The 19,877-nt window shown below is 39.6% G+C and overlaps 1 protein-coding gene across 2 annotated transcripts in view; it reads right to left on the bottom strand.

Annotated features, from left to right (window-relative positions):
* Window positions 1-19,877, bottom strand: part of PCNX2 (pecanex 2) — a 159,307-nt gene that overhangs the window by 80,201 nt on the left and 59,229 nt on the right. For both annotated transcript variants that reach the window (XM_032183690.1, XM_032183691.1), the window contains exons 14-17: window positions 17,369-17,479; window positions 15,685-15,776; window positions 5,593-5,702; window positions 3,365-3,461 (exon numbers count right to left, since the gene is read on the bottom strand). In XM_032183690.1, coding sequence (XP_032039581.1) covers window positions 3,365-3,461; window positions 5,593-5,702; window positions 15,685-15,776; window positions 17,369-17,479 — 410 coding nt within the window. The remainder of the gene's footprint in view (window positions 1-3,364; window positions 3,462-5,592; window positions 5,703-15,684; window positions 15,777-17,368; window positions 17,480-19,877) is intronic.

Here is a 19,877-nt window from a genome sequence, read left to right as displayed (position 1 = left end):
GATATCTGCAGTGCCTAAGGTTTCATTTATGCCAGGCACACGCCCTTTGCACGTGCACAGAACTGCTTCAAAATGTAAACATACTGCTCAGCTGCTGACTTGCATCATGGTCCACACAGGAGGCAGGAGCTTGATGTGGCAGACACATTGAAACTTTTTTTTTTCCCCTGTTCTAAAACAAACTGGGCAGGAGTAACTTTGTCTTATATCAATGCATGATGGCCAGAGCCTGCACCAAACTGCTGACCCTAGGCAGTTGTCTCTCTGCCTAAAGGGGATTCAGAGCCACTTTCCAGGAAAAGGCCCTGGGCATCCACCTACAGGTTGCTGTGGGTGGGTCTGTGGCTTCCACCCTTCTTGCTGAAGGCAAGTCACTACCTAAAGGCTCTGTGGGAAATGCAAGGAGTGTGACTCGACCAGTAGAGCTGTCAGCCACACAAAGGGAGGCAGATCAGGGAGCAGAGAAGTTTTGGCTCTTGTTTCTAGACTGCTTTTTCTGTAGGTTGCACAATGGTTGTTCCATGTGAATTTGAACAGCTCACTTCACTGTGAGCTGCTTGATGAGCTGACTATAGCACCAACTGTTCAGACTGTCTTGTAAGAATGAGCCTTGTTCAGCTCACCAGAAGAAAAAAAAAAAAAAAAAAAAAAAAAAAAAAGCATTTTCAGGAGAGGACTGAAAGTTGTGAAACTCAAAATGAGTCAAAGCATCTTCCTGCAGTCTTCATGGATGGGACACAGGACCCTCTCCTGCACTTGGCATCCCCTGACCTTGCTAGCTGTTGCAAAGCACATGCCTCCCTCTACACAACTCTGTCCTCCATCCTGTATTTAAATCCAACTGTCTAAAGCAGGACTTTGGATTCCATTCCCAACCACAGGCACTTATGAATTGAATCTTGAATCACCCTACAATGCGGCGCTTAAATCCTTTGTTGTATTTGATCCAATATAGGAAAGTTAGGCTCTGATCACAGCTAAAATCTCTTCAGTGAGAGTCATTACCACTGTGTTACCACATGTGTTATGGTTTGGGGTGAAAGCAGGTGTTCTTTTTCTTTTTCCCTCCATTTTACACTCAAGGCAACAAAGAAATACTGACTTAACAACACCGCATTTAATGCCTCAGAGATTTTACATATTATAACAGGATTTTTTATTATTATTTTTGATTACACTTTTGGAGCTTTGTACAAAGCCTTTCACTGATTATCTAAATGTTTGTATTAAAGGCCAGGAAGGAACCTGGGTTTGAATGTAACACATTAACACCCTCAGGCCACTGGTTAATCTAGCAATCAGCCATGTGGATGCCTATAGAAATTAATTATAATGGTAGGAAGCTCCATTCTCAAAGTTGAATGGTCAATTATCCATCACAGCTGCTTTATAATTCAGGCTTCCAAAGCTGGCAATTCTTCCACAGCTATTCAAGCAAAGGGAAATAGTAAAGGTCATGTAACTAAACATTAGAGATGTTGTATTTATTACTGCTAACATTAATATGAAGCCACTACAGAATACAACAGATTAATTTTTGGTATTAACCTTGTTTGCTTTCAGCTGCTTAACAATGCGAATTGGTTTTGTATGCCTCAGAATTTCTGATTTTAAAGGGCCTCATTTAAATGGCTTGTTATGCACACCATACATGTACATACAGACCTGAGCAGGGCTGGCTGTTTTGTGTGGCATTTAAACATCACTAGCACATTTTTACAGCACTGGCAGGGATTATTCTACTTGCAGAGGAGCACTCAGATTTTTTATTTTTATTTTAAGTTAAATTTAAATTTGCTTTTAAAGTCAGTTGCCTCCTGACAAGCACATGATTGTTATTGCTTAGGCCAGGCAGTAGAGACCATGGCTTGACTGTGTCCCTCAAACTTGAGGTAGATGCATTTTTTGCTAGTTCAATTCTTCACTACTTGCTATATTACTACTGCACTTTGAGATACAGGAGGAGTCTCCTGGCAGCTGGAGGCAGAGTCTCCTGGCAGACTGAGGAGTCGCCATCTTCAGCTCCAGTGGCTGAAGAGCCCCAGTGCAGTTGACCCACATGGTAACTGTGTGAATATAAGACATCAGACCCCTATCCACATTAGGCACAAAAACAGGTCTGGAGTCGGCAGCATAACTCTATTTTGAAAATACAATCAGGATCTTAGACGTGAATTTGTTCGTTCTTTTGTTGTGTAGCTGTGTTCCTCAATGTATTGAAGCATTGCTCAAGGTTTCCCTCTGCACTGCAAAATGAAACCAATTAAGTGGACAGCTGTATTAACTGCTTCAGTCCCTTGGCAAGAGTCCCTCTACAGAACAGATGAGATCAGACTCTGTACTGCTCCAAAATGGGTGCTGTCAGCAAAAGATACAAGTGGGATATAAATACCAGGGAAAGAGAAGCTTTCCATTGCATCTGCAATACAGTGTCTGTGTACAAGAATGGACTGACAATGACTCGTGGCAAAAGTCTACACACCAAATATAGCAAAAAAGAAAAAGTTTTTTCTTTTTTTTTATTCCTGTTACTACATTCACATTGCAATGTGGCTCAGTTTGCAAGAAGCTGAAGCTCAATAAAGCCAAGGACCAAACATACATGTATCACTTAATCCTATGTGGGCCTTATTACAGTAAGCCATTTAACATTGTACTTGGTAGGAAATAATCTAAGCAGCAGCTAAGCAATGAAAAGCAGAAAATACTGATATAATGGATTAAACTCATATGCTTAATTTAGGCTACATAACACCTTATAAAATGTCCATCAAACATGATACAAGATATACAAGAGAGATGCATCCACATGAATGGACACCTGGAGGCCAGGCCAGGCACCGTACTAGTGACCTGTATCCCTTGGCACTTTTGACTCTCAGGCTGTGTCTTAAGGTCAAAAAAGGCGGTCTGTCTCCCAGACACTCTGAGCACTCCCTGGTTCTGAAAGCATTCAGGACTTTAGGAATAATTGCCTTTGCTGTAAATGCTCCTAAGCAGGCATTAGGATGTGATCAGGAAGAATCACTGTCTGAAAGCTAAGAACATGACAGTTCATGACTCTAGGAAATCCCTAATGCCCCTTAACACTTTGAGAAGCTTGATGATCTTCCCACATGAACTCTATGAGATCAACCTCTCCGGGGTACCAGTTCTCCCTTCAGGACTCTCTGGAGAGGTCTGGAAGTACTTCCCACAGTTTCAATCTGTGGATTTAAAGGAACAGGACAGATATCCTTCCATTTTCTGTTTTTATTAGTTTAAATATTTAAATTGCTAATTAAGAATATTTAGAAGATTTCTCAATGTGGAAAATGGATGGGAAAGCACTTCACGCAGAAAGTAATGAAAGAAAAGGTCTTACCACTGATTCTCTCATCTTTTCTGGGAGTGGATCTGCTGATGAATCTTCAAACTGTTGACGTAGAAAGTGAGGCACATATTTGCATTGAATAAGGGACCTGTTTAAAAAAAAAAAAAAAAAACCACAAACTAGTTAGGATACTTCTTAACATGTCTAACAGACATTAATGTTTGCAGTGGGGGGAGCAGGGGAAGGAGCAGAGGAGGTAGAACAGCCTCAGTTTTCCTTCCTCATGTATGCAGTAGCTATCTTATCTTTGTATAGCTGGAGATTGATACAAACCAGCTCTACCTTTGATCAGGGTACAGCTTCCTCATCAAAATGTCAAGGAGTCTCAGCAACCAGAGCAGTCCAATCAATGTGCCTGTGTCATTCAGAGGAATGAGCTAAGAGGGTACTGTGGTATTCATGCCCTTTATTAATAATTCAGCTAAGCTGAAACCAATATGAGAGCTCTCTAGACCCACATTAGAAAGGCCAGAGAGGCCATTTCTGTATAAATTGCATATTAATCCCCAGTTCAAGATTTATGTGCTACCTTCTCTATCTTGAAGTTTATGCCACAGGCCATCCTTTAAACACTGTTTCCAATCCCCTTAACTTCCTTTAATTAAGTTTAAGAGCTGTTTAAAAAAATATCTTAAACCTCTTTTTTTTTTTTTTCCCTAAGGATTATGCATTTTCATCACGATTGCGTAAAGAACATTTGATGTTGCTGTACACATAAACCTAAACAAGATATTTAACAACCTTTTCAGCTGCTGAGGATTTGATTAAGAATATTACGGAATCAGGAGCTGGATTTAAAAGTTTAAGGAAATACAAGTTTTTACTTTATTAAGGAAGTTAATGAACTGGTGTGTCTTTCCTGGAGAGTGGAGGAGAAAATATACATTTAAATTACTCCAAAATTGAAAGAGCTCACACTCACATGCTGATTTGCAATTTACCTGCGTGTATCCTACTCCAAAGCTAAAAAAAACTTCCCCAATACAGCACACAGCTTTACTTTCATACTTCCGTACCTGATTTCCATCCTGTAATGGCCTATGAACTACACGCTACCTACACAGAACTTGATCCAGGTCTTATTGATGCCAGTGCAAGACACGGTAGGCTTCAGATAAAGACAGTAGATACAAGCAGCTCTTTTTACTTTGTCACACTATGACCTAGTAATATCTAAATTTCACATTCCCTCAATCTTCTCAATGTTGAGGAAAGAATTTCTCAGCTCTTCAGTGAGATTTACCGGGTAGCCCATTTCTGTTAGTATCTCACTTCTGCCCTCTCTCCTGCATTACAAAGTTGTGTGGCCAACCAGCCTGACTTACCACATGCCTACTGCAATCTTCATATACTTCAAGACTACATATACATGAGCCTCACCTCATGACATATACAGCACACCTCACAGAACTGAGAGAAGGGAGCCTCTGGATTTCCTCATACGCTCTCTGCACTATGCCAGGATAAGACCGAGCTGCCTGTGAAGCAGAATCCTAGATGACATGGTGATAATGGCAGCATGAAATCTGCTTGCTTGCTTAAGCCCACAGCCATACATGTAGATGCCCAGCTGTCTGTGCACAACCACAGCCCCCATGACAGTCACATAGCACAACTCCCACACACGAAAGAAGTTACAGATCTAGAAGCCTCTCTCACATCACATCAACTGTCAGATCACGACGTTGGGACTTCTTTGGATCTCCCTTGTTCCCAGCATCCACTCTCAATACACACAAACTCTCTTCTGCTACCTTTAGTGGAGTACATCGGAGCAGAAAAGGGTCGATCTTGAAGAGGCACTGTCTACTGATGCTCACCCTAAGCCGTCTTCCCCACAAATCAGAAGACCTTTCTCCTTGCCAAGGTGCCACCCAATGAATGTTCTGCAATTCCAGAAGTCTGCAAGTCCACTCAACTAAATCACTGTCCTCCAATATGGCAACCATTCAATTTCCCAGAGGATAAAATCTGCCTTAAACAATTTGGAAGAGCTATGTAAAGAGCACCAGCCTTACTGCTGATCTGACTGCAGCACTTCATTTACTTAACAGGACTGACACGAACCATGCAAGCAGACATGCTGAGGAATTTCTACCTCACCACAGTAATTTTGGGAGACAATCCCCACAGTTCTGAAACACAGATATGACTCCGAGCAAACCACATTTTTTGTGCTGTAAAGGTAAATCAATAAATAACAACTGCAGGCAACTTACATCAGTACAGATGGGTCACTGCTTTGTCTGCTGAGGTGATAAGAAAGTGCAACTAGCAGACCACAGAAAGCAGAAAACAGTGCTGGAATGTGCTGTGCATCCCAGGGTTCCTGAACAGGGGGACAGAAAGCAGAGCATTTGCAAGTTAGGAATGCAGTACTATTTTTTTTTTTATTTATTTTTTAAGTAGGCCATGCTGTGCATGTAATGTTAAATGCACATCACCTAAGTCTATATGCCATCTACCAAGGTTTGACAATCCTTTATCTTTTCAAAGTTTATCATTGTGAAAAAGACAGCAATATTACAGACACGCTTTGTGATTATGCTACTGTAATTCCTCTATTATCAGCAATTAGCTAAGAAAGCACATGAAAAGCATGTTTTCTTTTCTCTTTAATGAAACTCTAGAGGCAACTTTTCATTAAAATGAGATGTGAGTGAAATCATTTCCACTGTATTTGTCTAAACTCTGAATTGATTCTGTGATTTACTTGACCTGTGGCCAAACTGCTTGCAACAAATGCCCATTCCACCCAGCTGGGGTATAGTCCTGGCAACTCACTCCTAAATCTTTCTGCTGCTTTATATGGTCCATCTAGGCCCTGCATGTTTAGCCACTGTCCCTGAGCAGGGGGGAAAGAGACGATTTACACACTCACTAGCATACTCTGAGCATAATCAAGATGAGAAATTACCTCTGGGTGACTTAGGCAGCTAAAATTTGCTAGAGATAATAAAAAGAGGCATAGGAAGCTTAATGAATACTTATGACCAGCCTCATCTGTGGCATCCTCAGCTACAAATTAATCTTAAATACTTGTGAGTACTGGCTGCAAAAGGACAGAAATTTTGGCTGTGAAGGACACAGAAACTTGGTGAATCAGATCCATAGCCATTTCACTCACTAGGCTTGTTCCGTGCTTCTACACAACTTCTATCCGATCAAGTTAAACTTTGCCATCCAATTCTATTCTTTGGTTGTTCCCATGTACTGAGCCAAATACATTTTGGTTTAGCTTTTCCTATGCTCAGTCTCAGGTCAGAAATTCATATTCTTCAAGACACTGCAGAAAAGTAGTTGAAGCCAAAATGGTCTGCAAGTGGCTGGATCAGAGCCTATCCCAATATCCACTGCACTTCCAGGACAGCATAACCACATAGTGCGTGACTGCCCTTTTGCCCTGCAACTTCTTACAAAAGCAAAACGTTATAAAGAGCCTATCCATACATCTGGTGTTGAAATGTATCATTTTGAGAAACCATTCCACGCTCTTTCTACTGTAAAACCCTACACGGCTGATTCCCATAGTAATGGCTCAGGAGCTCTTTACTTCCCAATTTTCTCTATACTATGAGCAGCCTTTGTGTTTGGCTAGCCTGGGCTCCACTTCCAAAGCACCTCTCCCTCATCTCCTGAAAACTCAGCTGTCAGGGAGCTAGGAAGGCAGACAGGACAAGCACCAATATTTGCTGCCTAGGGAGCAGGATTTTCCAGAACAAGGCTACGCAATGTTTTACAAAAGCTGAGAATGCACAAAGGTGTCATTTCTCCAGCATCAGTGATGCACCCCGCTCCATTTTGTCATTTTCCTCCCCCTCTAATGATGCCTGGTAGAGCTTTAAATTAAAAAGATGAAAAAAAATATATAGTCAATAATTGGACTATGATTCTTCTCAGTAGGAAAACAGGAATGATAGATTTTAGTCTCGGAAACTGGTGTTATCTGTCAACCCAGACATGAATTTGACTGCCTACTCTACCTCATTTGGTTGAGGTGACATGTAGTGCTTTCACATAGAGTTTTGACTTGGATGCAGATACTCACGTAGTCATTTCTAGAACAACTCAAATGGTCTTACAGGGTTAAGGATGAAAGTGGTGAGTTAAAACAGATACAGTGTTCGGGGGTGGTGTTCCACTTCAACCACAGAATTGCCTAATCCCCAAACAATCCACTAAAAAGGAAGATAAAGGTGGCTTAGAACTTACAAGCCTTTTACCACTTGTAGAGGTAGGAAGGAAAGTGTATTTTTAAAAATAAGTGGCGATAGTAGCTTTCTGTCCTACATGATTTATTCTTTTTGCTTCTTCCTTCCCTTAAAAAAAAAAAAAATGCATGAAGCAAACCTTTATCTTTGAAAGGTATGTTAAAATAAATCACGTGTCCTACTCCAGAGACAGAGTGCTCTGAACACAGCAGAACCCTTGTAGTAAGTAGAATTCTTGGTGTTTTTTTTTGTGGTTGCATGGTTTCTGTATGTGTGTTGTTTTTTTTTTTTTATTCACACACACACCCTTTTCTTTTTCCTTTTTTTTTTTCTCTTTGAAACAGAATAGTCCTCTAAACTCAAAGACTTTATAGATTGCTTGAGCATTAGCATAATTCAAAAATGCTAATTCAAGGAAGAAATGGTGAAGGTGTTTTGCATTGTGACTTCTTTTTTTTTTTTTTTTTTACTATAAAGAACAACTGAAACTAGTCTCCACAAAGCTCATAGACCTTCTAATTTCCTGCTCTCTCATCGTTTCATCCTTACTCAACTGATCTTCTTCTGTTCTTCTCTTTACTTCTACTCCTCAGCTGCATCATGGATCTATGCTATTGCTTACATTATGTAAAATGCAGGACAGCTGTTGTCAGCCATTCCACATGTGTATGTTAAATAGTAAATATTTTCTAAGTTCAGAAATAAGATGATAGCATTTCTTGCTATCTGAATGAAACTGTAAAAGGGAATAAAACCCCGCACCCAAAGTTTTAAGGAAATGATAACCCTGTAGAGAACAAGTCCACGGTAACTGTAAGATAGCCATGTATGTTACCATGGATACTCTGTTTCCATTGAACACTAATGACCAGGAATCATTAATTATTCACAGTCCTTGCATTAAACTTGCTAGAAACATGTTCTTGAGAGAGATGCCCACCAGCCTTATCTTCCCATCATCCAAAGAAAACAAAACTTTGCTTTCCCAGAAGACCTCCAAAGCCTTGGAAAGTGATGAACTAGCAGAACACAGATAGCGCTCCCCATTTTGGTTGATGATGTCTCTTTCTTTGCACTCTGATATGCTACAGCCATCCATATGGATGTGCATGCACGTGTGCATGTCACCTTACTCAACAGGCTCTCAGTCTGTGACTGGAATTCCCGGGCTAGAGTGTGAGATGGGCAATGACTTTGGACAGGAGGCATGAATGTTCACGTTTCATGTCATGGTGAGTTTATCCTAAACAAGAATCGCAGTTTTCTACATTCCTATGCAGTGACATACTTCTAAAAAAGTAACCTCAGGCCACGTTAGATTCTGCAGACAAAATACACTTTTTCTATTATGTCTGGACAAGAAGCTCCTATTATACACACAGAGATCTAAGAGCATAACTACTGAGGTTACAACTGAAGAGCAAGTCTGACTACAGCTGCAAACATCACTCAGTGAAATACGTGATATCTGACAACTCTCCAAAATTAACATTCCTAATAGTTGTTGCTTGAACCTCAGGGGTCTCCAAATTGGAAAGTACATAAAATTGATGAGCCTTGTCTTGAAAACCTCCAGTGGTGCTGGAAGCATTTTATCAAATAGAAATAAAGCTGTCTAATAATCCTATACTTCTATTTTTGGTCACTTACACATGCGGGAATTCTGTGTATACACATGGGCCCATTCAGTGCTGTTTAGAAATGTTTTGGACAGTCTTAGCAGACAGAGGGAGATGTATGCTTGTAATACTTTCCCATTATAAAATCATAAAGACGCATATTTCAAAATTATTAGTACACAGACGAAGCCTGTGTTGTTGAAAACAGGAATCAAGAAGCATTGTTATTCTGATTAATGAGTTTAAAACTCATTAAGCAAGGAAACAAACTACATCAACTGTAAGATGTGAATGGCTTAAAATACTCTCAGGATTTTTAGTAACTGCCCATTGAAGTGATAAATAAATTACCTGAGAATACTTTCTTCAGATTTAAGGTAATGAAGAAGGCGGAAGAGAAGGACTGACTAATTCCAGAAAGATTTGAGGATGTGCTCCTCTGCCTCAAAGCAATACACTGACACACTGGGTGCTAAAGACAGGTATGAAGATGACTAAATTCCAGAATGAATGTTAGTTGAAAAAACAGGCATACCTGATTTTATTTAACAGATATTTAAAAAATAACATTTGCACAAAAAACACAAAACAGAGCAGGAGACAAAAATCAGCACATCAGGCAATTCTACTCAAATGAAATAGATGGCATGGAACTGTGTCTCCTATCTGATGGATATAATATCTGAAAATAAAAACATCTCCTCCAGGAAAAAGAGATAACCCTTTCATATATCAAAGCCAAGGTAGCTATTAGAGCTGCCAATTTCTGTTTAAGATTACAGGACTGAAGCTGAGATCAGAAATAAAGCCAGGCTGAAGTGAATGTAGATAATTTTAAACTAAACTCTGTTACCCAATAGCTTCAAAAGAGCAGAAAGCTGAAAAAAAGTGATGCTATTACATGTAATAGTGCAAGGACTGACAAAAAAATAAGTGATGAAACTGTATCTCGAATTGAGAGCTTTTTATTAAACAACAACTAAATGAAAGTTCTTAGTGGACCTGGAAAAAGAACTGGAGTAGGGAGTGATGACATCATTAGACACAAGTCTAGGAGATGAAAAAATCTCAAAGCAACCAGAAGAAGCTCAGGTCTTTGCACTTCAGAAGCAAATACCTTTGCTTCTGAAGTGCAAAGGCACTTCTGAAAGGCACTTCTCTCTTATCTGAAGTCAAGGTCACAGTACACAGTATTGTTGTATGTAAGGCTGGATAAGCAGCTGGTGTCTCATCACTCATGACATGGATGTGCCATGTGATCAGATGTATGAAGAGATGCGTCAGAGCACCAGAAAGCTGTAGCCAAACCACCTCTACATGACTGGGATAACATGACTGTAAACCAAAAATATATGCAGGCATATATCATATATATGAGCATAGTCATCACCAGACAGCATGATTTCTGTTCACCAGCCTTCACCAGAACACAACCACTATTTGAAAATCTGCTCCTCTTGCAATATGTGCCTTTGACTGACACCTGCGATGAATATCATCCTGTCCTGATAGTCAAACAAGTCCTCAAGGTTTCAGACACACAGCTGGAGACCTGAAATTCCAGCCACTTTGTGTTATGGGTTTTTCTGGAGCAACTGTTACAGTTTTAGATGCAGTATTCTATTCACAGCAAAATGCACAATTTTTCTTCCATCACATGCTTCTAATCAAGTCATATGATTGGACACGTAAGCAGCCTGTCATATGCTCCAACTTGCCCAGTCACTACTAGCACAAGACTTGAGAGCCAACCATCATCTTTTAGGTGCTACATGCATTTTAGCCTTTACAGAGAAACCTCTCTGGCAATGTGATGGCAAAGCAGCTGCAAGGTCATTCAGAAAAAGTTTGAGAGCCATGTGAACTTTTTGGGCAAGCCAAATTTGGTCTGCAAATCATAAGATGAAATCCCAAGAATATTATATAATGATTTCTTCAGGAGACTTTTCCAAACAGAATTGATGACAATTAAATTAAACTAATTATAGTTTATCCTGCTTTTTCACAGAGCCCCTCAGTTGTTTTTGTACAACACAGTTCAACAACAAAATCAGTCTGCACAAGGCATGGGATTTCAGCACAGGCCTATTCACCTCAGTCCTTAGAGCTTGTGTTTGCGTGTTGAAATTAATGTGATTACTTGTGCTGCTTTGTGGACATACCCCAAAACAATTCAATTCTTATTTTTGATTTCCTTTTTCCTAAAACAAGAGCTCTAGAGGAAAGAATTAACTGATGTGAATTTGCTACTCTAAAATAATGCAGCCAAATTTAGAAATTAATTCATTCTACTGTAGGTGTGTGTATATAGTTTCTGTAGTTCTAAACATCAGCAAAAAAAAAACCTCACTTAACAAATGTTTATTCTAGAACTGTTATTTGTTTTAATAAAAAAAAAAAAAGCCATGTGATAAATTATTCTTCTAATGATCTTCTTCAGAAATAAGATCTTTCCTTTTGGAATAATTAACATGCACAGAGAAATTAGGCTAGACTATGTTACACGGCAATATAGCAATTAGAACACAAGAAGCACTTCAGGAAGGAAAGGCTAAAGCCTGATACTGCTGGAATGCATCTTCAGCCTGGGCATTTGACGTGAGCAATTGCTCACCAGTAACAAGCACGCAACCACTTAGATAGAGATCCATTCTGCTCTGCAATTTACTTCAGGAAATGGAATTCTGCTCGTTATACCTGCTGAGCTATACGATATTCCGCCAATAAACAGGGCTTACATTTGAGGATGTTACACTTCAGCCAAAGAACAAGCTTTGCAACCCAGAAATCCTTTATCAAAGATAGTCTGTCATGTTTCCCTTCCTGCATCTTTTTGATTGGAATAATTTTACCTCCGTGAACTATTAAAAATCTTGCATTAGTCTGTTTTTTGCCAAATTAAAAGTGAAGAGAGTAAAAATAAAAGCTATACAATAAAGAATAGCTGTGAAACATAAGTGTGGAGGAGATGCCTTTTTCTACCATAAGACAACCACATACTTACCTCTTTTGTAAAACCACCTAAGTGAGACAGACTGTAGCACCTACTTGATTTTGAATTAGACTCTGCAATTTCTAAGTGCATCAAAAAAAAAAAATCTTGATTTGATTAGGATGAGAAGTTGTAGCCCACTATATATCAAAACAATTTCAGTTTCTTACAGAGGTATTATGCTGCCTTTCACAGTTGTCCCTATTCAGGATCAGATTCTGTTACTTTTAATTCTTCCTCTTCCTCCACCGATGAAAGAAAAAGTCTGACAGAATTATTTCCTTGACGTGTTATCTATAACAGCCCAAAAGGCAAAAAGCTCCAGACCTGACTGAAGAACAAGGAGGGAGAGTGCAAATGCTCTTTTCTAGTAGAAAAATACATGAAATTTCAAGGACCCCAGTGGACTGAGATGATGAGCTGAATCAAGTGGAATCATCTTTACATGCTTTAAATTAACCTCCTCAGAAGTGTCTTCACAAGAACAGTGCCATAAAAATTCAAATTAACTGTAATTTCTGTGTGAACAGAAAGTCTGCACTTAATATTGGCAATTTACAGCAGATATCTTGTAAATCTTTCACAGCACTCTATAACTTCAGGGTAGCATTAAAGCATATTTTTAAGCAGTTTGAAGTCTAATCCATGAGGAGATTGCTTATCTACAAAGCCACCTGCATCTTGTAATTTCAACTATTATGCTGAGAAAGGAGTTTGTAGAATATTTTAAGAGGCTTTTCTTTAATACTATTTACAAAACTATTTTTTAAAGTATCCATCACACAACTTCTCTGCCCCCAAGTAGTGAATTGTCCTCTGCCAAGCTGAGTGGAAAAATGATCATTTTTGCAGGTATTTGCCTGTCAGTCATTCAACTCAATTCCTTCTTCCATATAACTCTCTCAGTTTTTCTCACTGCTTCTGCCCCCCAGCTCCCCAACCCCCACCACAGATTTTTCTCACTCTTTTCAGCCTCACAGACACACGCTTATCCCATTTGCTTGTTTCTGAATCATCACTATAGCTGGAAAATGGTAGCAGGAATACCAGATGCTTTACGACACTGCAGAAGAGAAGCAGTTAAGCTTTCTAGCACCACACAACTCAAAGGTCAAACCAGTAGAACTGATATACTGGGTGAGCCTGGTGACCAAGAGCCCCTGAGATTACACCCTATTTTCAAAGATACTCAGAGTGTCTCAATGGAGCACTGTTCAGCAGGTGACTTACTGTAAATTATTCTCCAAGGCCAGGTTGGATGGGGCTTTGAGCAACCTGATCTAGTGGGAGGTGTCTCTGCCCATGGCAGGGGAGGGGTTGGAACTAGATGATCTTTAAGGTCCCTTTCAACCCGAATCATTCTGTGATTCTCTGATTGCGTATGGACTCAAACCATAGAGGGGCAAGATAAAACAGTGGCTTAACACGTTTTACCTTACTATTGTGAGTGGTTGAAAACTCAAGCACAGCTAACTATACTCACTTGTGACAGATAATTAATGCAGTATAATTGACCAGTTTTGATTTAAGCCCCCCTATTTAAAATTTTAAGTGGAAAATTTGTTAAAAGCTGTTTTGCAGAAATGTTTGTGTTCCTTAAAGAAATCCCTTAAACAAACATCTGATAGCACCTCTCATCTGTGTAAACACCAGCCTGAGTGGTGACCTGATATGTCTTTGGCTGTTGCAGAACCTCATATCAGGCTCTCTGCGTGCGCTGCAGATGTGTAACACCACAAAGCATCCTCTGACGTATGCCTGCAAGATGTTGAGAGTAGCTCGTAAATCACTGCACATCCTGGTGCATCCCTGCATGGGCACTGACAACATCTAGCTTGTAATGAAACACCGTGAAAAGATTATTCCTTAAAGAATAAATTTTATCACAAAACTAGGATGAAATTGTGGTCTCACTGTGGTCACTGAGAATTTTACAGAAGACTTGAAGACATTAGCTTCAACATTATCTTTCATTTAAGACAACAACTAAAATTGCAGGTGATATACATTAACATGCAAAAAAAAAGAAATACTGTAGATTAAATATGGCTCAAAGGGCAGCATCTGCCAAAAACAAAACAAAACAAAAACACATCGAGCATCATTAGGAAGGGTACTGAAAGCAAGTAATTTTGTGACCATATAGAGCTATGGTACACTCACATCCCAAGTACCATACAGAGTTTACTCTCCACATTTCATAATGAAATCATAATCTATGAATGGATCATAATGGAATAATGGAAGGCACACAGCAGAACAACTAACTTAGCCAAGGAGGAGCTGCTTTACAAGAAGACACTAGAAAGGCTGGCACTCCGGTTTAGAGAGGATATAGCTGAGGCAGATATGACTAAGGGCTACAGAACTAACAAGACAGTGGATACGGTGAATGCAGAACTGCTTTTCCACAAATCCTGCAGTACTAGGAATAGAGAAGACTTGGTAAAATTAGTATTTCTTCACACAGAGCACAGTGAAATCTGAAACATGTTGCCACAGAAAGCTGCGGAGGCAGGTAGCAGCAGCACATTCAGAAAGGATTTAGGCAAATTCATGGACAACACTGAATGAATGAAATAGGCAAAGATGCTCTTACTAACAGCCTTAAACCAACAATTGTGGATACTGGTGGAATATTTGGGGAATGAGTGGCAAAATAGTAGTCATTAAATTCCTAAATTGCATTTGCCTTTGCTATTGAAGCAGGAAGTACTGGGCTAGACAGTCTGCTGGTCTGCCCAAGCAGGACATGAAAATTCTTATTTTTCTCTACTTTCTTTTCAATACAGCCAAAGGAAGGGCATGTGTAAGTTATACACTTTACACTTCTTTTCTGACTGTGAACTTTGTATGCCAAGACTTGCCTGCAATGATGAACCACAGTGAATTCTCCATACCAAAAAGCATGTGCAATGCTGGAGCATGAAGAGATATAGAGCTGATCTAGCACCTATCTGACTACCAGCAACAGGGCTGTATGGTTATGTGGCTGCTGGCTCATCACATGGCACGTGGAACACGTAAGGGCCATGCTGGCTGATACCAATAATGATGGTAAAGCTCACTCCTTAACAGGCTTCCCAATAAATCCATGCATGAACCTTGCCAGTGTACAGATATGTCAGCAGCCACTGGTGTGCAGAAAACAGGCCAAATTCAGCCTGTCTCAAAGGAACTAACAGCAACTGTTTTTAAGCAGAAGATGTAGTCTTCAAAACTGGAAATTCAATGGCCCTTTTCAGACATAAATGCGATATAAGTAAGGAGGCAAACAATCACAAGTATCAGTGAAACATTTACATTAGTATTTCCACTGCAGTTTCAAGGTATTTCAGTGTAGCTAACAGGCAGAAAATAAAACATGGATTGTAAAGCTTATCTTGATAAATAATGACGACCATGTAGCACCAAACAGTTTCGGTCTTCCTAGACTACAAAAACTTTCAGCTTGAAACTTCGAATTTTTTTTTCAGTGTTTCAACTTACCTTTACTGCACTAAAGCAGAAAGCATATAGGACAATCAGAACCACAAAGCTTCGGGAAATGCTGTAGAGTGCAGACACAAGCCCAGCAGCAGCTGAAATAAAGACACCACAAGATAACTAATTTCCTCATATATGAGGAAGTGCATTAAAAAACAACATCAACCAGTTCTTGCATCACAATAGATGTACAAATTAATAAAAGATATTACAAAGCTGTTTGTTGAGAGAACACCATAGTGTCGCAAACAGCGCCCCAAATCAGCTCACTAAGCTTTACAACTAAGACTGAAAGCTTGATGTCACTGTATTCCCTGTCTCTTCCATATATCTGAGGTCCCCCACTATTGCTTTCTGTGCTGGATGCTGCTTTGCCAAAATATCTGTATGCTTCTTCATGTTGCTACAGAGGAGGAAAGAAGTTATAGGCAAATCAGGCAACCTTCTAGTCAAGCTCTATGTGGAATTTTCTTCCTTCCCTCTGCTCCTGAGATTCAGGCTCTGGTATCATCCAAAAGCATCCTAACTTGCTTAGTAAACCATGATTTGCACTGTATTCAAGATACGTGAATGAACTTAAAGGGAGAGAGAAGGATGCCATCTCATCTCTAACTTCCTGCAAAAGCTTCCAAAACCAGGGTAGGAAACAGTCTCAGACAGACTTAGGAGTTCAGCACTCTCTACAATGGAGACACATGGGCTGCAAAACAGTCCTCTAGTTAGGTTTCAGCATACATTAATCATGGGATGGGGACTTTATCAAGGTATTTCCTCCAAGTCTGCTCTGGTATCTATGAGACAAGAACCAAAGCACACCTAAATCATCAGTACAAGCTTTAACCACTTGCCAAAGGCTCTGCCTACAGTAGCAGTAACAACGCAGTAACTGCGGGTATGCAGAATGAAAAGTGCTGAGGATGTCCTATCCATGATACATGTGCTTTGAGATGCTTTACTGCAGAGTATCTCTCATTTGGTCCCACAGACCCTACACTCATAAGTGTTTGGAGTGCATTAGGTGAACCCTAATAGCGAACCTTCTAGTGAGCCCTTTAAGTTTCATCCAAACCAAATCCAGGCTGCATACTCACACATCATTTCATGATGCAAAACATGGTTAGTGGGAAGAAGGATATAGTTTGTTTCTGATCCAAACTAAGATGACAGTGTAGATCTTATGTACGCCATTTTTCTCTGTTATTTAAGCAATAATGAAAAGCAAAACACCACCACCGAAAAATTATGTGCTGTCTCTCATTCACATGGGTCTTGTTTAATCTCTGACTGAAATATCATAATAAATCATAACCAGTGTCATGTCAACATGCCTTACACCATCGAACAATGTGAAAAAAAGTAATTTCTATTTTTAAATGGAGTTTTGAGAGTGTTTTTTTTTTTCTATTCAAAAAGTTGTGGGGGTTTTGTTTGTTTTTAAAATAGTGATTCATATTGGGCATGGCAGGGAAGAGCTCTTTGGTGTTAGCCATATTCTACAGCCTATAGCACAATTTGAATACAACCATTTAAAAGAAAAAATAATCTAAGTATTAGTATTCACCACACTGTTAAGTTAATACCATTAGCTCTTTGAACTCTAACATACACTGTGATCTAAAACATGCAATAATATCCTTTACGGAGACGCACTCAGAAAGTGATAGCTCAGGCTCAACAGGCTACTTACCAGAACCACCAAAAAGCAACATGTCTATTTGCTCCAAAAGATATATACAGAAGGTGTTGATTTGAGGGAAAAGACCAAGAAGGGAAATTGCAGGAAAGCAATATAAAAACACTAAAGAAAAGAGAAGGTGGATGTTAGAACACAGTCATATATCACAGCAAACAGAGAACAGGCATAATACTGGAATAAAACATTACAATAAATTCTGAGCATTACTCAAGTGAGCATACTTTAACCTTCGTCATGATTATTATATTTTACTTATTTATACTAAATAAATTATTCAATTTTACATGCAAGGAAATAAGGCTCAGAGGTTAAATATATTTTGGATAAAAACATTGGCAGAAAAATAGCATTATGTAACCTCCTTACTGCTTCTCAAATACTTGGAAAGTTATATTTAGTCAATTTAAAATACAGAAAGAAATCTTAATTTGCAGACTTTGGAACTTCTTCCTTGAATCTGCAAAGGTTTAAGCACACCTACATGTATAATGTTTCAATATAAGCAAACAAAAATATTTTAATAGCTGAGACCCTCAGTATCTTGACTATCACTGTATCTTCCTTCTTCTGGCAGAAATCAACAGAGAAGACCTATGGAAGTATGTAAAAATGGGACAAACCTACAATCATACTTCCCCAGAATATTTCTCTACCTTCCAAAAGTGTAGACCTTAACTTTGCAGTGGTGAAAGAATATTAAAGACAGCAAAGCAACTTAGGACTTAAACCCACTATGCCATCTTCTCACAGCTTCATCCTATACAGAAATGCTAATTGAAATGGCTGCCTTACAGTCAATGAAAAGCAGGAGCCATAATTTGGATGTCTGTGCTTCTAGTCTTATGTTCTGTTTATTTCCAGCCACTCCTCCATCTTATCCATTTCTCTTAGCTCCCCTCTAGAAATTGCTAAGCATAGCTGTCCAGCAAAGCATTTAAACACACACTTGACCTAAGTCTCTAGCAGCATCAGCTTTCAAGGATATATGCACATGATTAATCATATCCTTGGTGCTTTGTCGTACTAGTACCAGAACATTCTCCAACTTGAAGGACAGAGACGTGTGTCAGCCATTGTTCCTTGTAAACAAGTATGCATTTGTTAGTTTACAGGCTAGGAAGGCTGCAGTTTCCTCTTATTCATTCTTTTAAAGAGCAAATTAAACAAATCACTAGTATTACTTAATCCCCCTCCCACTTCAGTCAAATTTTAAGAAGGTAACAATAGGATTTGTGTTCTTTGTTGAATGCTAATTTCACATTTTACTTCCAGCTCCTCTTACTAATGCACATCATGCTAAAATAAAACAATATACTGAGTTTAATCTGACAGCTTTTATCTTCATCCTATTATACACTACTAGTATCTAATATTGTAAATCTTGCTGAGGAAGTCAAACACAGGAGAAGAAATGACATACTTAAAGTGTTAAACACAGACACAGCTCACTTACGTATACTTGCACTCGCAATGCACCCTTTCTCATGAATTCTTGCCATGGAAGGAGTTATACTCCTCCCATATATAAAATTGGGATTTCTTTTCTTTCTTTTTACATGCAAATGCCACTATCAATCTTCCTTTACCACTTTGTTCTTTTAGGTATTCCACCAATCCACACCAAGCCAACCAAAGACTCCTGAAGAGGGGCAATGGCATGACAGCAAACTGCCCAGGAGGCCACACGGCCTCTCCATGTGATCAACTAAAGATCCCCAAAACTCACTGTTGAAAACTAGCTCCTCAGGCAAAGGAATGGCAAAACTGACAGAACTCATCTCAGACTACTGACTAAAATGACAACAAAGATGGTGAAGAGTCTAGAGGGCAAGACAGATGAGGAGCAGTTGACATCCCTTAGTTTGTCCAGCCCCAAGCAGAGCAGGCTGAGGGGAGGCCTCATGGCGGCCTGCAGCTCCCTCACGAGGGGAGCGGAGGGGCAGGCGCTGAGCTCTGCTCTCTGGGGACAGTGACAGGACGTGAGCATGAAGCAGTTTCAGGGAAGGTTCAGGCTGGATGCTAGGGAAAGTCTCTTTACCCAGAGGGTGATCAGGCACTGGAACAGGCTCCCCAAGGCAGCAGTCATGGAACAGAGCCTGATGGAGTTCAAGAAGCATTTGAAAAATGGTCTCAGACACATGGTCTGATTTTTGGGTGGTCCTGTATGGAGCCAGGAGTTGAACTCAATGATTCTTGGGGGTCTTTTCCAACTTGGGATATTCTAGAATTCTGTAACTTACAGTTCAAATGAATGCCCTTGCTGTAGCAACCTCAAAAAAACCTGCATGACAGTAGGAAGAGGAAGGACAAGACCTGAGACACAGTACTGTCAATGCACCAAAATAAATAGTGGTGAATAAACAAGAAGAGAAAAGTTGTTTGACTACAGCTATGTCCTCACCTCACTCTCTCTCTGATAATAACTTGAATAATCCTAATTACTTCTGTAGCTAAGGTAGGTTTGTTTATCTCCTCCAGCATGAAGGAGCACACCAGAGAG

Source organism: Aythya fuligula, chromosome 3, assembly GCF_009819795.1.
Source record: "Aythya fuligula isolate bAytFul2 chromosome 3, bAytFul2.pri, whole genome shotgun sequence".
NCBI classification, from domain to species: Eukaryota; Metazoa; Chordata; class Aves; order Anseriformes; family Anatidae; genus Aythya; species Aythya fuligula.
The sequence above is the reverse complement of the archived record's forward strand: the minus strand, read 5'-3'. Positions and strand labels throughout refer to the sequence as shown.